The 20,684-nt window shown below is 44.3% G+C and overlaps 1 protein-coding gene across 1 annotated transcript in view; it reads left to right on the plus strand.

Moving 5' to 3' along the window:
* Positions 1-20,684, plus strand: part of LOC134566018 (uncharacterized) — a 123,402-nt gene that overhangs the window by 77,520 nt on the left and 25,198 nt on the right. The window contains exons 6-7 of the mRNA XM_063425733.1: positions 2,503-2,720; positions 3,778-3,858. Of these exons, the coding sequence (XP_063281803.1) occupies positions 2,503-2,720; positions 3,778-3,858 (299 nt within the window). The remainder of the gene's footprint in view (positions 1-2,502; positions 2,721-3,777; positions 3,859-20,684) is intronic.

The raw sequence follows: 20,684 nt of genomic DNA on the forward strand, positions 1-20,684 counted from the left end.
TCGTCAGCATGTTACACTCTTCACTGTTAATGAAGCTTATGTCACCTGAACCTAGTTGACCGTGTTCACCCCAGAGATCCAAAATATCTTCCAAGCATATCCCACCTCTTGCTCTTGATTCGATGTTCACTCTGTTCACTCACTGCCCTTGTATCCACGTTTTTTTATTCTTCCCACTATGTTTATTACACTCTGCCGAGCCCACACCACTAGCTCCGCCACGCTGCTATTCAGGTCCGTTCCTCTCTCCCACACTTCGTACCATCGGAAGCGCGTGTGCGGCGTCTTACGTCATCATCGCTCCTCACCCTTTTTTTGGCTGTAAACATTATTGTTCATGGATACCTACAAAAATAAAATCAAGTTAAATAAATTTCACTTCGAGAGAACTTAATGGATAAAATAAAGATGTGGAGATAAGTTAAAAATGTGCTTACTTAAACTGCACTTCAGTGTTGAGGCAACTTCTTTACCACCCCATGTATGCTCAGACATCTAACAGATACATTCTGCTCAACTTTTCTCCTGTAGTGTTGTGCTCACAGAAATGTGTTCTGAAAAACAACAAATATGTTTAGAATTCACCTTGTGAATGTGTGTATGTTCTTCTTGTTTTAAATCATTAGTTGCATAAATTGTTATTATTATTAATTCTCCAAATAGTTCTGCACCTGGCCACCACCCTGATAAGTGTCACTCTTTGCTCATTTAAAATGTCAGGAGGAATGTGTAAGGAAACCAAGTGTATTTAAACCTCCTTCGGTAGTTTCCTCCCGAACCGCCAGAGCCTAGTATATATATAGCTAATCCATACAAAATACCAATAGCTTCACAAAATAATTCCCTTAGTAAAGCATACGAATTCCAAATAACAGCAGAAGTCAAGAAGCAGGGTACAAGATGAACTGGCTTTAATTAACACACACAGGCTTTTATGCAAGTCCTCATGCAAGGGGACATCCCACAGGGAGGGACAACATGTAACCAATCCCGTACAGTAAAAACATAAAACACACCCAGTACAAACATATAATTCCCTCCCCTAGCCCTGGAGATAATCAAGTCTGATAAAGTAATAACTTGATTATCTCCAGGCAGAAAAATCACTATTTTCCCCAATATCTGGAACACCACTTTATACATGGAGTATCCCCACAATCACCCAGATCGGTTCAGGGGTTCTCAAAAACCATGGAAGTCCTTTGTGACCGGTTCACCGTGGGTGAGCTGCCCAAAATAGTTCCACAAGTTTGGGTGGTTTTGCGGTCACTTTAGAAAAAGGAGAAAACGAACAAAAGTACCAAATGGATTCCCCTGACTCCTAGCAGCGATTGTTCCCCTCATTCGTATACACAACCGTACCGAATAGTGCTCTCTAGCTAATTGGTACATATAGATCCAGCGTTCGTGTGTTTGAGACCGGTGTTCGGGAAGTCGAGTGTCTGATTTTAGTTCCAGACACTTGACGACCAAGTCCTGCTGCCTTTGTTCGTATGAAAAAAGATGGCCGCGGTTTTCACAGCCACGTGGCGTTCGGTAGTACGAACGCTGGCCACACACGTAGAGGGTTTAATTGATGCCGGCTTTGAAGTTAAATGATCCAGGGGGTGGTCTTTGTTCGGTAGTTCCATCTACCGAAGGGAAACATGAAGAAATGCCGAATAAAAGGGTAATTTCTTCACAGAATGTAAAAGGTCAATACCCAGCTATTTTAGAACCACAACTTGCATGATGTTTTGCTATTTAAGACTGTCAAATAAAGACTGTCAAAGCATCTTGGGAATTGTAGTTCTACTTGATCTTTGAGTAATTGCTCTTCACCAATGTTGGAAGGGACTTGGGCAGCATGTGTTTCTCTGCCAGTTGAAAACCAGTACGTGAGTGCAAATGAAGACATAGCTTGAAGTTAATTAATGCAGTTAATTATTATTATTTTTTTTTTCTATTTCAGATATTACCAGCCTTTTATATTCTTTCAAGCTTTCTGCATCTCAGGCCTTGGTATATTAGTCATCATCAATGTTTTTCTCTCCCTTCTTTTTCCTATTTACATGACTTTAACTTATATAAAACATTAATATTACTCTTCACGACAATCTGTTTTCCTGGCACTGGAGCAGGGGTCTGCAACCTTTAAGACAAAAAGAGCCACTTGGACCCGGTTACGAAGAAAAAAAAAACTGGGAGCCGTAAAACCATTGCGACATTTAAAACAAATATAACACTGCATATATTGTTTCTTACCTTAATGCTATATATACAGGATCGTGCAGTCAGCTGTCAATATGAAGAAAAAAAGGACTTTAAGTTAACAATGTAAAATATATTTTTGCAAATTAATAGCTAATTAAAATATTTAATTTACCTGGTTAATGTGACTTTTGCTCCTGAACCTCAGTGCTCAGTGTCTGCACATCAGGGCTGTAAGACGTCACCTTCATTTTCACACAGGCTTGCAAGCTGTCATCTGTGAGGCGTGATCGATGTTTGTTTTTAATATAGTTCATGTTGGAGAAGACCTGCTCACATACAAATGTGGAACCGAAGATCGACAGGACTCCAAATGCATACTTTTTCATGTTTATATAAGTGTTGGGGATGGCATTCCATGTTTCGAATACAAGTTTGTCCTGTTTGGGAAGGTTTTCAATATCACTCCATTCATGATACTGAGCCAGAATGGCCTTCTGACGGGCAACATCCTCAAGAGTAGCGGTCAAGTATTTGAACTTGGACACCCATATATCTTTGTCGGCTATATCGGCCAGTTCCATCTCAAGATCAAGTTGACTTACACCTGCAAATGCAGTCATATTCAATAGGGATGGATCGATCGCCAGGGGAGTGACATGGAAGGATAATGTGTTTTTTTCCTCTCTGAACTCACAGAATCGTTTCCCAAACGAGCTTTGCATTGTGGTGATTGCAGACTTGAAATATTCCAAATTTATCGTATCATGACTTTGTTTGAACTCTCTCAAAGAGGGAAAGTGAGACAGTGCGCTCGAATGCCAAAACCTCCTCCAGCATGTGCAGGGCTGTGCCTCCTTTCCCCTGAAGGGTTGTATTTAGCGTGTTTAGATGGGCTGTCATGTCTACCATAAAATGTAATTTTTCCAGCCACTCTGGCTGTTCCAGCTCAGCAAAGGTGAGCTCTTTGCTGGCCAGGAAGGTTTTTACTTCTTCCAAACATGTGACAAAGCGTTTTAGCACCTCGCCTCTGGACAGCCACCGGACCTTGTTGTGGAGCAGGAGGTCAGAATATGTGCTTTCCACCTCATCCAATAGCAAACGAAACTGGCGGTGATTTAAACCCTTTGCCATTATCTTATTAACAATCTGAATGACCACATCCATCACTTTTGTGCATTCGGGGGGAAATGTTTGAGCACACAATGCCTCTTGGTGCAGGATGCAATGAAATGACAGCAGCGTTCTACCCAGTGCCTTCTGCAGTAGAGCCACAAAGCCCTTCTGTGCTCCTCTCATGCTCGGTGCCCCATCAGTAACCACTGAGACCAGGTGGTTGGTGTTTATTTCTTTAGCACTTAAAAAGTCCAGGACAGCCTTACAGATATCCTCACCCCTTGTTTGGTCTTTTAGTGGTATCAGCTCAATCAGTTCTTCCTGTTGCCCAAAATAGTTCACATATCGGCAGAACAGCGCTATTTGTTCAATATCACCTTTATCTTTGGACTCATCACAGGCGATGGAGTACGCCACAGCTGAATTAATGTCTTGAATTTGCTGTTTGCTAATGTTTTCTGTCATTTTTAGGGTTCTGTCTTTAACAGTCTTCGCAGAGAGAGGCATGTCTTTGATATTCTGCACAATTTCATTCTTGTTTTTGAAGTCCATGTATAGATGTTCCGAAATCTTAATGAATGCTTCTTTTATATACTCTCCATCTGTGAACGGCTTCCCGTGCTTGACTATTTCCTGAGCGGCTACAAAACTAGCATATGTTGTGGAATTTGCAGACTTCACCCACTTCTTGAAATTATTTTTGCTCCTATCAACCTTCCTCATAAGTTCTGCAATGGCTTTTCGTCTCTCATCTCCATCTGGATATTTTTCAGCAAAGGCTGTGTGTTTATTCTGGAAATGTCTTGCAATATTCGACTTTTTGTTGTTTGCAAATTTCTCACCACATATTAAGCATACTGGTAAACCAGTCTTGTCAGTAGAGAATGCAAATGATTCTGTCCATGTATCATTAAACACTCGGTTTTCTTCAGAAATTTTTCTTTTCTTGCCTTCATCCATGGCTGGCCTACCGGGGGTCCAAAACAGGGACGTAATTAGAAATCAGAGGGCCCCATACCAAAATTTGCAATGCCCAATAATCAATGCCCCAAAATGCCATAGAAAATTAATCAGGGCCCCAGTGTACCATAAATCATAATCAGTGCCTGATGTAAATAATAATTAATAATGAGGGCCCAATGTCATCCTCGTCATTATAAAAATAACTTTTTTGTCACTTTTTTTTCCTTCTGATTGCTTAAAAAGATGACAACAAAGTATTAGTAACCCAGCTACTAAGGATTATGGCTGCGCTATGCTCAGTTACCCTTTATGTATTATGGTCACAATTGTCCACAAAAGCTGGTTATGCGTAACACATTTAATTTCATTATTATGACTGATCATACAGTTTACTACAGCAGATTTCAAGTAGTATCTATTAACAAGTATCGATACAGCTACATAATGAATGACCAATAGGTAGACCTGTAGTTGTTGTATAATAACTACAACTCCTATTATGCTCTACAAGCCTTATGCAAAGCATAATTGGGGGTTGCAGTTCTACAACAGGTAGGGTTGTACCTTTTGGCCACACTGAAGCTAGCTCGTTATCACAGGTTTACAGGAAACAGATTGTAAGACAGGGCATCACCCCCGAGGCATCACTTCACTTACCTCACACTGGTGCCTGGCACGCTGCTGCTGACGGGAGTCTGGACGGACGTCATCTTCCTCCTCGCAGTCGTAGACCTGCATGCGCGCCGCTGCCCTCCGATCTGACAGCGGGCGGGAAGGTGACGTCGGGACGGTGCGTGACTACAGCGCCCGCCACAGTGGGGAGTGATAGAGCGGACAATGCGCCTCCTCCCCTCACTAGTATCCTCCCCGGAGCCGCGGGTTGCCGACCCCTGCACTGGAGGGTCCCTCTCCCTCCCACCCCCCAATCCCCAGTTTCTGAAGGGGTGAAAACCCCTTCAGTCACTTACCTGAGGCAGCAGCGATGTCCCTCGTCGCTGTCTCCTCCTCTGCGCCGCTCCTCCCTGTGATTCCGTCGGCCGGTGGGCGAGACTGATCCCACCCACCGGCCGAGGAGACCTAATGCGCATGCGTGGCAATGCCGCGCATGCGCATTACATCTCCCCATAGGAAAGCATTGAAAACGAATTTCAATGCTTTCCTATGGGAAAATGAGCGACGGTGGAGGTCCTCACACAGCGTGAGGACATCCAGCAAAGCTCTAGCACAGCAAACAGCAAACAAATTTCAATGCTTTCCTATGGGAAAATGAGCGACACTGGAGGTCCTCACACAGAGTGAGGACATCCAGCAAAGCTCTAGCACAGGTTGAATATTATTTTCTAGTATTGAGATCGGCAGGGTGTTAATAATGTGATTTTTAAATCCTAGACTTTTTTTAATCTTAGTCCACATTCCTCTAATGGACTCTATTACCACACTATTCGAACTTAGTTGGCTCTTATTGTTTTCTCCTTCTTGAGTAAACCAGAAAAGTGTTACTAGATCCCTACCGTCTGCAAGTTCCTTTTCCACCTCATACCACCTTTCTAGTTTAGCCCCAGCCAATTGTGAAATGATACTATGGAAAAGGATACTCGCTTTATAGTATTGTTGTATGACTGGGAATCCTACCCCTCCCTTAGATTGCCTAATCGAGAGGAGTTTTCTTGCCATTCTTGTTTTTTTTGCTTGTCATATAAACTTAGACCAGGCCTGTTGTATTAATAGCAACCAACTATCGGGGAAACTCAAGGGAATCATTCTAAACAAATATAGCCATTTTGGTAAAATATAAGACTTAATAATATTAATACGGCCCCACCACGAGAACTCTAAATTCTTCCAACCCTTTAGGAGTTTATTCATTTTAATAAGTAATGGGAGAAAATGAATCTCCACTATTTTCAGTGGGTCAGCACAGATATTAATTCCTAAATAATTAAATGATTTTTCGACCCATGCAAAATCATATTTCCTCATAATCTCATTTTTTTTCTTCTTTATTTACATTTATAGCTAAGATCGTTGATTTTTCTATATTTATTTTATATCCAGATACCTGGGAAAATCTTCCAATAATTTCCATAAGTTGTATTATAGATTGTAGGGTTTTTTGTATTGTTTAGATAACGTCATCAGCGTATAAATGTATTTTTATATTTTCTTTATTAAATTCAAAACCTACTATCCTCTTCTCTTGTCTTATGGCTAAAGCCAAAGGTTCTAATGCCATTATATGAAGTACCGGAGACAAGGGACACCCTTGTCTTGTTCCATTTAGCAATGAGAACCATTCAGATCCAAAGCCATTTCCTACAACTCTAGCCGTAGGTACTGTATAGAGAGCAGAGATATTCTGGAAAAGTCTTCCCTCTAATCCAAATGCCTGAAGGGTTTGCCTCATGAACTCCCAGTTGACCCTGTCAAATGCTTTCTCAGTATCTAAAGACAGGGCCAACATGGGAGCCCTCGATCTTCCCGCATGATTTAAAAAATCAATCAGTCTTCTTATATTATGGGTAGATGATCTACCTGGGACAAACCCCACCTGGTCCCTATCTATCACGTCTGGTATAATTTTTTTCAAACGTTCTGCTATCATAGCCGAGTACAGCTTTATGTCGGTGTCAAGAAGGGAAATTGGGAGGTAGTTCTTAATTTTTTTGTATCTTTTTCTTGCTTAGGAATTGGGACTATGTTTGCTTGCAGTAATTCTGCTGGAATCTTTTGAGTTGTTCCAAATTAGTTAAAAAATTTGATCAAATCTGTTTTTATATTATTTTTCAATACTTTATAGAAGAGGCTATCAAACCCGTCAGGTCCTGGTGCTGTTTTTTTTTAAGTTTATTAATACAGAAGATCAATAGTGATGTACCGAACTGTCCGCCGGCGAACAGTTCCCGGCGAACTTAGCGTGTTCGCGTTCGCCGCGGCGGGCGGACACATGCGCAGTTCGATCCGCCCCCTATTCGTCATCATTGGGCAAACTTTGACCCTGTGCCTCTCGGTCAGCAGACACATTCCAGCCAATCAGCAGCACTCCCTCCCTTCCACACCCTCCAACCTCCCTCCCAGCATCCATTTTCGATTCATTCTGAAGCTGAATGCTTAGTGAGAGGAGGGAAAGTTTAGCTGCTGCTGATTAGATAGGGAAATTGATAGCTAGGCTAGGGTATTCAGTGTCCACTACAATCCTGAAGGACTCATCTGATCTCTGCTGTAAGGACAGCACCCCAAAAAGCCCTTTTTAGGGCTATAACATCAGGCTGCTTTTTTTTTTTTTTTCCTGTGTAATGTAATTGCAGGTGCCTGCCTGCCAGCTTCTGTGTGAGGTTCTCATTGGATACTGTGCCTACTTGCCCAGTGCCACCACTCATATCTGTTTTAACAATAGGTTAAGCTTTAGATTTAAAAGAAATAATTTGTTTTCACTGTAATAGAAGAGCAGTTGCCTGCCTGCCAGCTTCTGTGTCAGGTTGGATGCCTTGCCCATTTGCACAGTCAGTGCCACCACTCATATCTGTTTTAACAATAGGTTAAGCTTTAGATTTAAAAGAAATAATTTGTTTTCACTGTAATAGAAGAGCAGTTGCCTGCCTGCCAGCTTCTGTGTCAGGTTGGATGCCTTGCCCATTTGCACAGTCAGTGCCACCACTCATATCTGTTTTTACAATAGGGTAAGCTTTAGATTTTAAAGAAATATTTTTTTTCACTGTAATAGAAGAGCAGTTGCCTGCCTGCCAGCTTCTGTGTCAGGTTGGATGCCTTGCCCATTTGCACAGTCAGTGCCACCACTCATATCTGTTTTTACAATAGGTTAAGCTTTAGATTTTAAAGAAATATTTTTTTTTCACTGTAATAGAAGAGCAGTTGCCTGCCTGCCAGCTTCTGTGTCAGGTTGGATGCCTTGCCCATTTGCACAGTCAGTGCCACCACTCATATCTGTTTTTACAATAGCTTAAGCTTTAGATTTAAAAGAAATAATTTTTTTCACTGTAATAGAAGAGCAGTTAGTTGTCTGCAAGCGTCTGGGTGTCAGGCCTACTTCAGCGTGTGCTCTGCAGACCTGTGCCAGCGTGCTTTGACAGTTGCCAATCATATCTGGTGTCTCTTTAGCGTGCTTTTACAAAGAAAAAAGGTTTCCAGTGTAAGCTAATAGCAGCCAGTCAGTGTCCTTCAAGCGGCTCTGTCAGGCCTTCCTTCAGCGTGTGCCCTGCACAACCCTGCCAGCGTACTTTGACAATTGCCACTTATATCTGGTGTCTCTATAGCGTGCTTTTACAAAGAAAAAAGGTTTCCAGTGTAAGCTAATAGCAGCCAGTCAGTGTCCTTCAAGCGGCTCTGTCAGGCCTTCCTTCAGCGTGTGCTCTCCAGAACTGTTCCAGTGCACATTGCCAATCATATCTGGTGTCTCTATAGCGTGCTTTTAAAACCAAATTTTTTTTTTCACTGTTATAGATTGAATAGCAGTTACTTGTCTTCAAGCGGGTGTGTCAGGCCTACAGTGTGTGCTCTGCAGAACTGTTCAAGTGCACATTGCCAATCATATTTGGTGTCTCTTTAGCGTGCTTTTACAAAGAAAAAAGGTTTCTAGTGTAAGCTAATAGCAGCCAGTCAGTGTCCTTCAAGCGGCTCTGTCAGGCCTTCCTTCAGCGTGTGCTCTCCAGAACTGTTCCAGTGCACATTGCCAATCATATCTGGTGTCTCTATAGCGTGCTTTTAAAACCAAATTTTTTTTTTCACTGTTATAGATTGAATAGCAGTTACTTGTCTTCAAGCGGGTGTGTCAGGCCTACAGTGTGTGCTCTGCAGAACTGTTCAAGTGCACATTGCCAATCATATTTGGTGTCTCTTTAGCGTGCTTTTACAAAGAAAAAAGGTTTCTAGTGTAAGCTAATAGCAGCCAGTCAGTGTCCTTCAAGCGGCTCTGTCAGTCCTTCCTTCAGCGTGTGCTCTCCAGAACTGTTCCAGTGCACATTTCCAATCATATTTGGTGTCTCTATAGCGTGCTTTTAAAAACATTTTTTTTCACTGTTATAGATTGAATAGCAGTTACTTGTCTTCAAGCGGGTGTGTCAGGCCTACAGTGTGTGCTCTGCAGAACTGTTCAAGTGCACATTGCCAATCATATCTGGTGTCTCTATAGTGTGCTTTTACAAAGAAAAGAGGTTTCTAGTGTAAGCTAATAGCAGCCAGTCAGTGTCCTTCAAGCGGCTCTGTCAGTCCTTCCTTCAGCGTGTGCTCTCCAGAACTGTTCCAGTGCACATTGCCAATCATATCTGGTGTCTCTATAGCGTGCTTTTAAAACCAAAATTTGTTTTTCACTGTTATAGATTGAATAGCAGTTACTTGTCTTCAAGCGGGTGTGTCAGGCCTACAGTGTGTGCTCTGCAGAACTGTTCAAGTGCACATTGCCAATCATATCTGGTGTCTCTATAGCGTGCTTTTACAAAGAAAAAAAGGTTTCTAGTGTAAGCTAATAGCAGCCAGTCAGTGTCCTTCAAGCGGCTCTGTCAGTCCTTCCTTCAGCGTGTGCTCTGCAGAACTGTTCCAGTGCACATTGCCAATCATATCTGGTGTCTCTATAGCGTGCTTTTAAAACCAAAATTTGTTTTTCACTGTTATAGATTGAATAGCAGTTACTTGTCTTCAAGCGGGTGTGTCAGGCCTACAGTGTGTGCTCTGCAGAACTGTTACAGTTCACATTGCCAATCATATCTGGTCTCACAGTAGCTTGCACGCATAGTACCACTAATCCCAAAAAAAATGACAGGCAGAGGCAGGCCACCCCGCAGGGGCCGTCATGGTCGTGGTGCTGTGATTCCCTTTTGCCCTAGAATAATGCCCAGTTTTCAGAAGCCACGTACCCTGAACTTGAAAAGTTCTGAGGACATAGTTGACTGGCTAACACAGGACACCCAATCTTGTACAGCCTCCGCTCGGAACCTTGACGCACCATCCTCCTCCAGCTTAGCTTCAGGCACCTCTCAAGATAGCACTCACCCGCCTGCCGCCACCACCAAAACTAGCACCACAGCCGCTTTACTTGGTATGTCAGAGGAGTTATTCACACACCCGTTTGAAGAAATGAGTGATGCGCAACCATTATTGCTAGAGGATGTAGATAACAGGGATATGTCTCAGGCAGGCAGCATTAAACACATGGAGGACAGGGCGAAAGTTCAGATGGGGAGACAGAGAGGAGGAGGAGACGAGTTGGAAGCAGGGGGGGGTCATCGCAAGGAGCTAGTGGCACAGTCAGGCAGCATGCATTGGCACCCGGGGTCAGCCCGACAGCACGCCAATCAACGCATGCTGTGTCCACCACCAGAATGCCGTCATTGCAGAGCTCAGCAGTGTGGCATTTTTTTTGTGTGTCTGCCTCGGACAACAGCGATGCCATTTGCAACCTGTGCCAAAGGAAACTGAGTCGTGGGAGGTCCAACACCCACCTAGGTACAACTGCTTTGCGTAGGCACATGATCTCACATCACAAACGCCTATGGGATCAACACATGAGTACAAGCAGCACGCCTACTCTAAGCCGCCATCCTCCTCCTGGTCTAGCATCTTCAGCCACGTCAACCACTGCTGTCCTTCTTGCCCCCTCTCAACCATCCGCCACTCCGTCTCCCGCCTTGAGCAGTTCCCGCTCATCTGCCCACAGTCATGTGTCTGTCAAGGACATGTTTGAGCGTAAGAAGCCAATGTCACCAAGTCACCCCCTTGCCCAGCGTCTGACAGCTGGCTTGTCCGAACTATTAGCCCGCCAGCTTTTACCATACAATCTGGTTGAGTCTGAGGCGTTCAAAAAATTTGTAGCTATTGGGACACCGCAGTGGAAGGTACCCGGCCGGAATTTCTTTTCACAAAAGGCAATCCCCAACTTGTACTCTATTGTGCGAAAGGAAGTCATGGCATGTCTGGCACACAGTGTTGGGGCAAGGGTCCATCTAACCACTGATACCTGGTCTGCAAAGCATGGTCAGGGCAGGTATATCACCTACACTGCGCATTGGGTAAACCTGCTGACGGCTGCCAAGCATGGAATGCGTGGCTCTGCAGAGGAGTTGGTGACACCGCCACGAATTGCAGGCAGTCCTGCTGCCACCTCCTCTACTCCTCCTACTCCATCCTCTTCCATAACCTCCTCGGCTGAGTCCTCTTGTGCTGCTGCGTCTTGCTCCACATCAACGGCACCCCCCCAGCTCCCCAGGTACTATTCCACATCCCGGATACGGCAGTGTCACGCCGTCTTGGGTTTGACTTGCTTGAAAGCAGAGAGTCACACCGGACAAGCACTCCTGTCCGCCCTGAACGCACAGGTGGAAAAGTGGCTGACTCCGCAGCAACTGGATATCGGCAAAGTGGTGTGTGACAACGGAAAGAATTTGATAGCGGCATTGAAGTTGGGCAAGTTGACACATGTGCCGTGCATGGCACATGTGTGTAATCTGATCGTACAACGCTTTGTGCATAAGTACACAGGCTTACAGGAAATCCTGAAGCAGGCCAGGAAGGTGTGTGGCCATTTCAGGTGTTCCTACACGGCCATGGCTCACTTTGCCGATATCCAGCGGCGAAACAATATGCCAGTGAGGCGCTTGATTTGCGACAGCCCTACACGTTGGAATTCAACACTCCTAATGTTCGACCGCCTGCTCCAACAAGAAAAAGCTGTTAATGAATATTTGTATGACCGGGGTGCTAGGACAGCCTCTGGGGAGCTGGGAATTTTTTTGCCACGTTACTGGACGCTCATGCGCAATGCCTGTAGGCTCATGCGTCCTTTTGAGGAGGTGACAAACCTAGTCAGTCGCAACGAAGGCACCATCAGCGACATCATACCATTTGTTTTCTTCCTGGAGCGTGCCCTGCGAAGAGTGCTGGATCAGGCTGTAGATGAGCGTGAAGAGGAAGAGGAAGAGTTGTGGTCACCATCACCACCAGAAACAGCCTTATCAGCATCGCTTGCTGGACCTGCGGCAACGCTGGAAGAGGATTGTGAGGAAGAGGAGTCAGAGGAGGATTGTAGCTTTGAGGAGGAGGAGGAGGAGCAAGACCAAACACAACAGGCATCCCAGGGTGCTCGTTGTCACCTATCTGGTACCCGTGGTGTTGTACGTGGCTGGGGGGAAGAACATACCTTCAATGACATCAGTGAGGAGGAGGAACGGGAAATGAGTAGCTCGGCATCCAACCTTGTGCAAATGGGGTCTTTCATGCTGTCCTGCCTGTTGAGGGACCCTCGTATAAAAAGGCTGAAGGAGAACGACCTGTACTGGGTGTCCACGCTACTAGACCCCCGGTATAAGCAGAAAGTGGCGGAAATGTTACCGAATTACAACAAGTCGGAAAGGATGCAGCATTTGCAAAATAAATTAAAAAGTATGCTTTACACAGCGTATAAGGGTGATGTCACAGCACAACGGGAATCTAACAGGGGGAGAGGTGGAAGTCATCCTCCTCCTCCTCCCACGACCACGCCGGCAAGGACAGGATGCTTTAAAGATGTGTTGTTGATGGAGGACATGCGGACCTTTTTAAGTCCTATGCATCGCCACAGCCCTTCGGGATCCACCCTCAGAGAGCGACTCGACCGACAGGTAGCAGACTACCTCGCCTTAACTGCAGATATCGACACTCTGAGGAGAGATGAACCCCTTGACTACTGGGTGTGCAGGCTTGACCTGTGGCCTGAGCTATCCCAATTTGCGATAGAACTTCTGGCCTGCCCCGCTTCAAGTGTCCTGTCAGAAAGGACCTTCAGTGCAGCAGGAGGTATTGTCACTGAGAAGAGAAGTCGCCTAGGTCAAAAAAGTCTAGATTACCTCACCTTTATTAAGATGAATGAGGGATGGATCCCGAAGGGACTGACACTGGGCGATACATTCGATTAAAAAAGGCCTGATGAGATGAGCTGCCTTGGGCTAAAAATGGTCCACACGCTGCTGTATTTTAGCTCTGAATGACGTTTGACTTGCGTGACTTATCCGCCACCAACTAGGGTTCAAGCCGCCATGTTTTAGGGCACTTTCTGCCTGTGAAACAAACATCAATTTTTCTGGCCGCTGCTACAGCAGCGGCTACAACAATACCAAATTTTTCAGGCATGTGTACATGCCTAATTTTTAGGCCCACTGGTGCAGCACTGTGGCTTCAAAAACCAAACCAAAAAAAATCCTCCAAGATGGCACCAATATACCAGTGGTCTAAGCATCTGCCCACCTTGGCCTAAAAAGGGGAGGTGATTCCACAATTAAAAATCGCTGCCATTTACACATCCACTGATAGGAGACGCGGAAGGTATTAAACTGATCAGAACAATACTAAACTCACCAATAATATCTGGTGGCACATTAGCTTGCCCGCGCAGTGCCCCAAATTTCAAGTAAGAGGACCGACCAAGCATCTTCTTCCATCTCCCTGTTACATAAATCAATGCCATATCCATAGAAATTGTACATAATATCCAGGAGAGTTTTACAGGGCCAAATCTTGTCGCCTGTTGAAGAGGTGACCTTGCTCGGGTCCCAGGTGTGCGGTTCCTAAAATGGCTGCCATATACATGTCCACTGATAGGAGACGCGGAAGGTATTAAACTGATATGAACATTTACTAAACTCACCACTCCGAGTGCTGTTATTTATTTAATTTTTTTGTGGTGAGACTTTACAGGACAGAGTGCTTCTCCACGGGACATGTTAACTCACGGGCAGCTGGCTCATCAAGGAACCAGAGCAGCTTGAACGAGGTGACCTTGCTCGGGTCCCAGGTGTGCAGTCCCTAAAATGGCTGCCATATACACGTCCACTGATAGGAGACGCGGAAGGTATTAAACTGATATGAACAATACTCCACTCCTATCAGTAGGTCCGTCCCATTGTGATTTATGCCCCCCACCCACCGCGCAGGGATGGGGGCCGGGGGGGAGGAAAGTAGGCCCCCTCATTGTGATTTATGGCCCCCACCCACCGCGCAGGGGTTGGGGAGGACAGTAGCTCCCCCCAGTGTGTATCATGGGCTTTGAGGACAGGTGTCAATCCATACCTGCCAAGTGACCCTATGTAGGGGGAACAGTCCCTATTCTGCTCTGTGTCAGTGTGTATCATGGTCTCTGTGGACAGGGAACAGTCTCTATTCTGCTCTGTGTCAGTGTGTATCATGGTCTCTGTGGACGGGGAACAGTCTCTATTCTGCTCTGTGTCAGTGTGTATCATGGTCTCTGTGGACAGGGAACAGTCTCTATTCTGCTCTGTGTCAGTGTGTATCAGGGGCTTTGAGGACAGGTGTCAATCCATACCTGCCAAGTGACCCTATTTAGGGGGAACAGTCTCTATTCTGCTCTGTGTCAGTGTGTATCATGGTCTCTGTGGACGGGGCACAGTCTCTATTCTGCTCTGTGTCAGTGTGTATCATGGTCTCTGTGGACAGGGAACAGTCTCTATTCTGCTCTGTGTCAGTGTGTATCAGGGGCTTTGAGGACAGGTGTCAATCCATATCTGCCAAGTGACCCTATGTAGGGGGAACAGTCCCTTTTCTGCTCTGTGTCAGTGTGTATCAGGGGTTTTGAGGACAGGTGTCAATCCATATCTGCCAAGTGACCCTATGTAGGGGGAACAGTCTCTATTCTGCTCTGTGTCAGTGTGTATCAGGGGTTTTGAGGACAGGTGTCAATCCATATCTGCCAAGTGACCCTATGTAGGAGGAACAGTCTCTATTCTCCTCTGTGTCAGTGTGTATCAGGGGTTTTGAGGACAGGTGTCAATCCATATCTGCCAAGTGACCCTATGTAGGGGGAACAATCTCTATTCTGCTCTGTGTCAGTGTGTATCAGGGGTTTTGAGGACAGGTGTCAATCCATATCTGCCAAGTGACCCTATGTAGGGGGAACAGTCCCTATTCTGCTCTGTGTCAGTGTGTATCAGGGGCTTTGAGGACAGGTGTCAATCCATACCTGCCAAGTGACCCTATGTAGGGGGAACAGTCTCTATTCTGCTCTGTGTCAGTGTGTATCATGGTCTCTGTGGACGGGGAACAGTCTCTGTTCTGCTCTGTGTCAGTGTGTATCATGGTCTCTGTGGACAGGGAACAGTCTCTATTCTGCTCTGTGTCAGTGTGTATCAGGGGTTTTGAGGACAGGTGTCAATCCATATCTGCCAAGTGACCCTATGTAGGAGGAACAGTCTCTATTCTGCTCTGTGTCAGTGTGTATCATGGTCTCTGTGGACAGGGAACAGTCTCTATTCTGCTCTGTGTCAGTGTGTATCATGGTCTCTGTGGACAGGGAACAGTCTCTATTCTGCTCTGTGTCAGTGTGTATCAGGGGCTTTGAGGACAGGTGTCAATCCATATCTCCCAAGTGACCCTATGTAGGGGGAACAGTCTCTATTCTGCTTTGTGTCAGTGTGTATCAGGGGTTTTGAGGACAGGTGTCAATCCATATCTGCCAAGTGACCCTATGTAGGGGGAACAGTCTCTATTCTGCTCTGTGTCAGTGTGTATCAGGGGTTTTGAGGACAGGTGTCAATTCATATCTGCCAAGTGACCCTATGTAGGGGGAACAGTCCCTATTCTGCTCTGTGTCAGTGTGTATCAGGGGCTTTGAGGACAGGTGTCAATCCATACCTGCCAAGTGACCCTATGTAGGGGGAACAGTCTCTATTCTGCTCTGTGTCAGTGTGTATCATGGTCTCTGTGGACGGGGAACAGTCTCTGTTCTGCTCTGTGTCAGTGTGTATCATGGTCTCTGTGGACAGGGAATAGTCTCTATTCTGCTCTGTGTCAGTGTGTATCAGGGGTTTTGAGGACAGGTGTCAATCCATAGTGACCCTATGTAGGGGGAACAATCCCTATTCAGCTCTGTGTCAGTGTGTATCAGGGGTTTTGAGGACAGGTGTCAATCCATATCTCCCAAGTGACCCTATGTAGGAGGAACAGTCTCTATTCTGCTTTGTGTCAGTGTGTATCAGGGGTTTTGAGGACAGGTGTCAATCCATATCTGCCAAGTGACCCTATGTAGGGGGAACAGTCTCTATTCTGCTCTGTGTCAGTGTGTATCAGGGGTTTTGAGGACAGGTGTCAATTCATATCTGCCAAGTGACCCTATGTAGGGGGAACAGTCCCTATTCTGCTCTGTGTCAGTGTGTATCAGGGGCTTTGAGGACAGGTGTCAATCCATACCTGCCAAGTGACCCTATGTAGGGGGAACAGTCTCTATTCTGCTCTGTGTCAGTGTGTATCATGGTCTCTGTGGACGGGGAACAGTCTCTGTTCTGCTCTGTGTCAGTGTGTATCATGGTCTCTGTGGACAGGGAATAGTCTCTATTCTGCTCTGTGTCAGTGTGTATCAGGGGTTTTGAGGACAGGTGTCAATCCATATCTGCCAAGTGACCCTATGTAGGAGGAACAGTCCCTATTCTGCTCTGTGTCAGTGTGTATCAGGGGCTTTGAGGACAGGTGTCAATCCATGCATGCCAAGTGACCCTATGTAGGGGGAACAGTCTCTATTCTGCTCTGTGTCAGTGTGTATCATGGTCTCTGTGGACAGGGAACAGTCTCTATTCTGCTCTGTGTCAGTGTGTATCATGGTCTCTGTGGACGGGGAACAGTCTCTATTCTGCTCTGTGTCAGTGTGTATCATGGTCTCTGTGGACAGGGAACAGTCTCTATTCTGCTCTGTGTCAGTGTGTATCAGGGGTTTTGAGGACAGGTGTCAATCCATACCTGCCAAGTGACCCTATGTAGGGGGAACAGTCTCTATTCCGCTCTGTGTCAGTGTGTATCAGGGATTTGACTATCTTTATTCAGATTCAAAAATTACAATTCCAGGAAAAATTGAACAAACATTTATAAGAACATGTTATGCACATCATAGAAACAACGTGAACCTCTTTAAAGCCACAAACTTAAGACAAAAAGTAGGTACACACAATGTGTAAGGGTTTGAAAGAATATTCTGAATCCTTACATGTTTACTTTATCGTTTGTTTGATTTTTGTGAACCATATATAAACTACAAGCAGCGTGAAAACTCAAGTGGCCATGCTGATCAAATTAAATAGTATGCTTTACACAGCGTATAAGGGTGATGTCACAGCACAACGGGAATCTAACAGGGGAAGAGGTGAAAGTCATCCTCCCCCTCCCACGACCCCGCCATATCTGCCAAGCGACCCTATGTAGGGGTAACAGTCTCTATTCTGCTCTGTGTCAGTGTGTATCATGGTCTCTGAGGACGGGGAACAGTCTCTATTCTGCTCTGTGTCAGTGTGTATCAGGGGCTTTGAGGACAGGTGTCAATGTTAGGTGATTTCTGCCCTTTATGGATTAAAAGCAGACTCTGCATCAACTGTGTAATTTTCCATGGGAGTTTTGCCATGGATCCCCCTCCGGCATGCCACAGTCCAGGTGTTAGTCCCCTTGAAACAACTTTTCCATCACTTTTGTGGCCAGAAAGAGTCCCTGTTGGTTTTAAAATTCGCCTGCCCATTGAAGTCAATGGCGGTTTGCGCAGTTCGCCGGTTCGCGAACATTTGAGGAAGTTCGCGTTCGCCGTTCGCGAACCGAAAATTTCGGGTTCGCGACAACACTAAAGATCAATTCATCCTCCTTGAATATTTTATTTAATTCTTTTAATTGTAGATCTGTGATTTTTGGGATTTTAATAGTTTTTAAGAACTTTCTTTTTATTAACCTCTCTTTTTATTAACAGTTACATCACTACATAAAAAAGCTGACATTTACATCAGAAATGCAGAGGGATAATCTATTTAATGAATATGGAGAATTCCCATATTATTATTTGGTAATAAACAGGATAAAATTATCTAACGGGTCCATATTTTTAAACATCGTGGGTAACTTCACTGAGTGGGCACCAGAGGGCGAGCAGCTCATCATTGATTCAAAATTAATAAAATGGAGAAACAAGGAAAATCAAGTGAGAGAAATTGTTACTTACTTTTTTGCTGTCTAGTATTATTTTTAATGTATGTTATTAAAAATTGTAATTAATATAGAAATTACTTCTAAGCTCCTTGAACCACACAAAATATTGCTGGAAAAATGTGGGGCAACTCTGTTACTGACAAATTGCTTTACAAGAATAATATGTTTTTTTAAATTAAAGTAGAATTGACTGAGATAAGAAACATATTTATTTTCTATCATGTGATCTGAAACCTGGTCTACACTGCAGCCTATGGCTGCCTTCCTACTTCCCCACTGTGACCAGGCACAAGCTGGCCTTCATCCGCTCATTTTACTACCACTCTTCTGACTCCCCTCCCTCCAAACTGTTCTTCTCTCCCTGATATACCTTCTCATTATTTGTGTTCCTCCCATTCTCCTCTCTCCTACCCCCTTACACTAAAACTCTTTTAAAGCCCAGTCAACATTCCCTATACTCCTAATTGTTATGGACCTCTCTGCCTTCCCTATCTTCACTGACATTTATCTTAATTCTCACCTCTGTCTATACTGATGACATCTTCACCTAACAAAATTAATTAATATTTCACTAGTGAGTATTATATGCAGACAGAGCTACCATTATAAATGTTGGGGTCTCTTACAAAGCTCAAGGCCTGGGCCCCCATGGCTCAACTCCAAGTTTTCCCACAGAGTCAGCACCAGAAATCACCTACAAAAATGCAGTTTATGTGTGTGTAAGGATCTCAGTGTGTATGTATATAGTGAATGCCATGTGTGTGTAGTGGATGCAGTGCCTTTCCCGCTTGTATACTAAAGGGGAGACCCTAAAAAAGCTTTTGCTTTCACTATCCTAACTTATGGCAACACTCTGACAGCCAGAGTTCATGAGAGTCAGAAACTAGAGTTTAGAGTGCCTTTGTCTGCCAAATCCCCCTGACTCCAGCCCAAGTCCCTTACAACTGTATGGGTTATACTCCACTAACAGCGACACTGTATGACCTTTTCTGGGAACAGTCTCAGAACCAGTCAGCATATGGTATTCATGGAGCTTCAAACAAATGTTCAAAAGACCCACCACTAATACAGCAAATAAACAACATAGTACAATAAAATATATACCATTATGAACACAATTGGATTGTGCAAACTAAATAAGTGCCCAAGACTAATGGCTCAATTCTGTTCATTCACAACATTAACCTTTATGTCAGCATCAAACAAAATACCATATTTTTCTTAATTTACTACAGCTGTGTCTAATGACTGTTGTAGCATAGCAAAAGTCAGAGTATTGTAAAAAAGATGATCAGGCAGATGCTGAAACTGGATTAAGGGCAATCCCCTAATATAAGAAAATAAACTAGACTCCTATCGAGCACAAGAAAGTGCCTCTTTCCTAGCCCATCCTCTAACAGAGTGCCTACTTTGTTGAATTGTGTGACAGACTAGTGTGCAGTACAGACTGTATAATGCTATGCAGGAACTGGATTGCACAAAAGTTAGTTCATTAAAGTAAAAGTATTCCTGGCTAATCCATGGCAGCATCATGATAGGGTTAGCTCCACCCGCTTGGTTATTTAGGACAGGAAACTATAAATAGGACCTTGGCTGTGGGCAAGATATCAGGTCAATTATTTTACCTTTATCCACTTTTATTTTAGTTGACCTTGGCTAAAATTTACTTAGCATGTTCCAAAAGAGTTCAGCCTCTCCCTCTCTTGCAAGCCCCAGTGTGTAGCCCTGTAAAAAAAAAAAGGAACAGTCACTGGGTCTAAAGGCATCCTAATTTCAAGAACTTTAAAAAAAATCACTGTGATCCTATGGGTAGCAGTATGTTATGTGGTACATCTTCTCTAACAGAGTCCTTGTCTGAACTTAAATAGGCAGGAAAGTTTTTCTCCTTTGCCTCTCTTGACCTGGTCAGAATCCTGGCAATAAATATGGCTTTAATAGCAGCACATATAGCATTATAGTTAAAATCGTGGAGTGTTGCATTGTTTTCTAAGAACAGTTTATGGTAACAATGATAATGGTTTTGTGTATATAGGCGTGTAAAACAATGGTAATACAGAAGGGAGAGATCTGTGCTGCTGGAAAATAGCAAATATGGTGTAGTATATCAAAGTTGATCAGACAGGATAATTTAATAATTGGGTTCACTCACATGGTTCTGAGCCTCGTTAGGACAGACTTAGATCACTCTGGCAGGCGTGCATTAGGGGTCACGTACCCTCTAGATGATATGTCTTGATGTTCCTTCTAACAAAATAATAAAAAACTGTTTCTGGTGTAGTATGTTGATAAAGATTGATTTGTGGAAAATATAAGTAAAAAACATTCACCTGATTTAGAGCCTGTAAACTTGGCTCTAAGTGTGACAGCTTGAGTGTTTCAATTTTAATAAATCTTATTACCAACGTACAGGGATGCTTTGACCTTGGGTAGATATGGTGGAATATAAAAATCTAGGGTTAGAGCGG

This window comes from Pelobates fuscus, chromosome 6 (assembly GCF_036172605.1).
Source record: "Pelobates fuscus isolate aPelFus1 chromosome 6, aPelFus1.pri, whole genome shotgun sequence".
Taxonomy (NCBI): domain Eukaryota; kingdom Metazoa; phylum Chordata; class Amphibia; order Anura; family Pelobatidae; genus Pelobates; species Pelobates fuscus.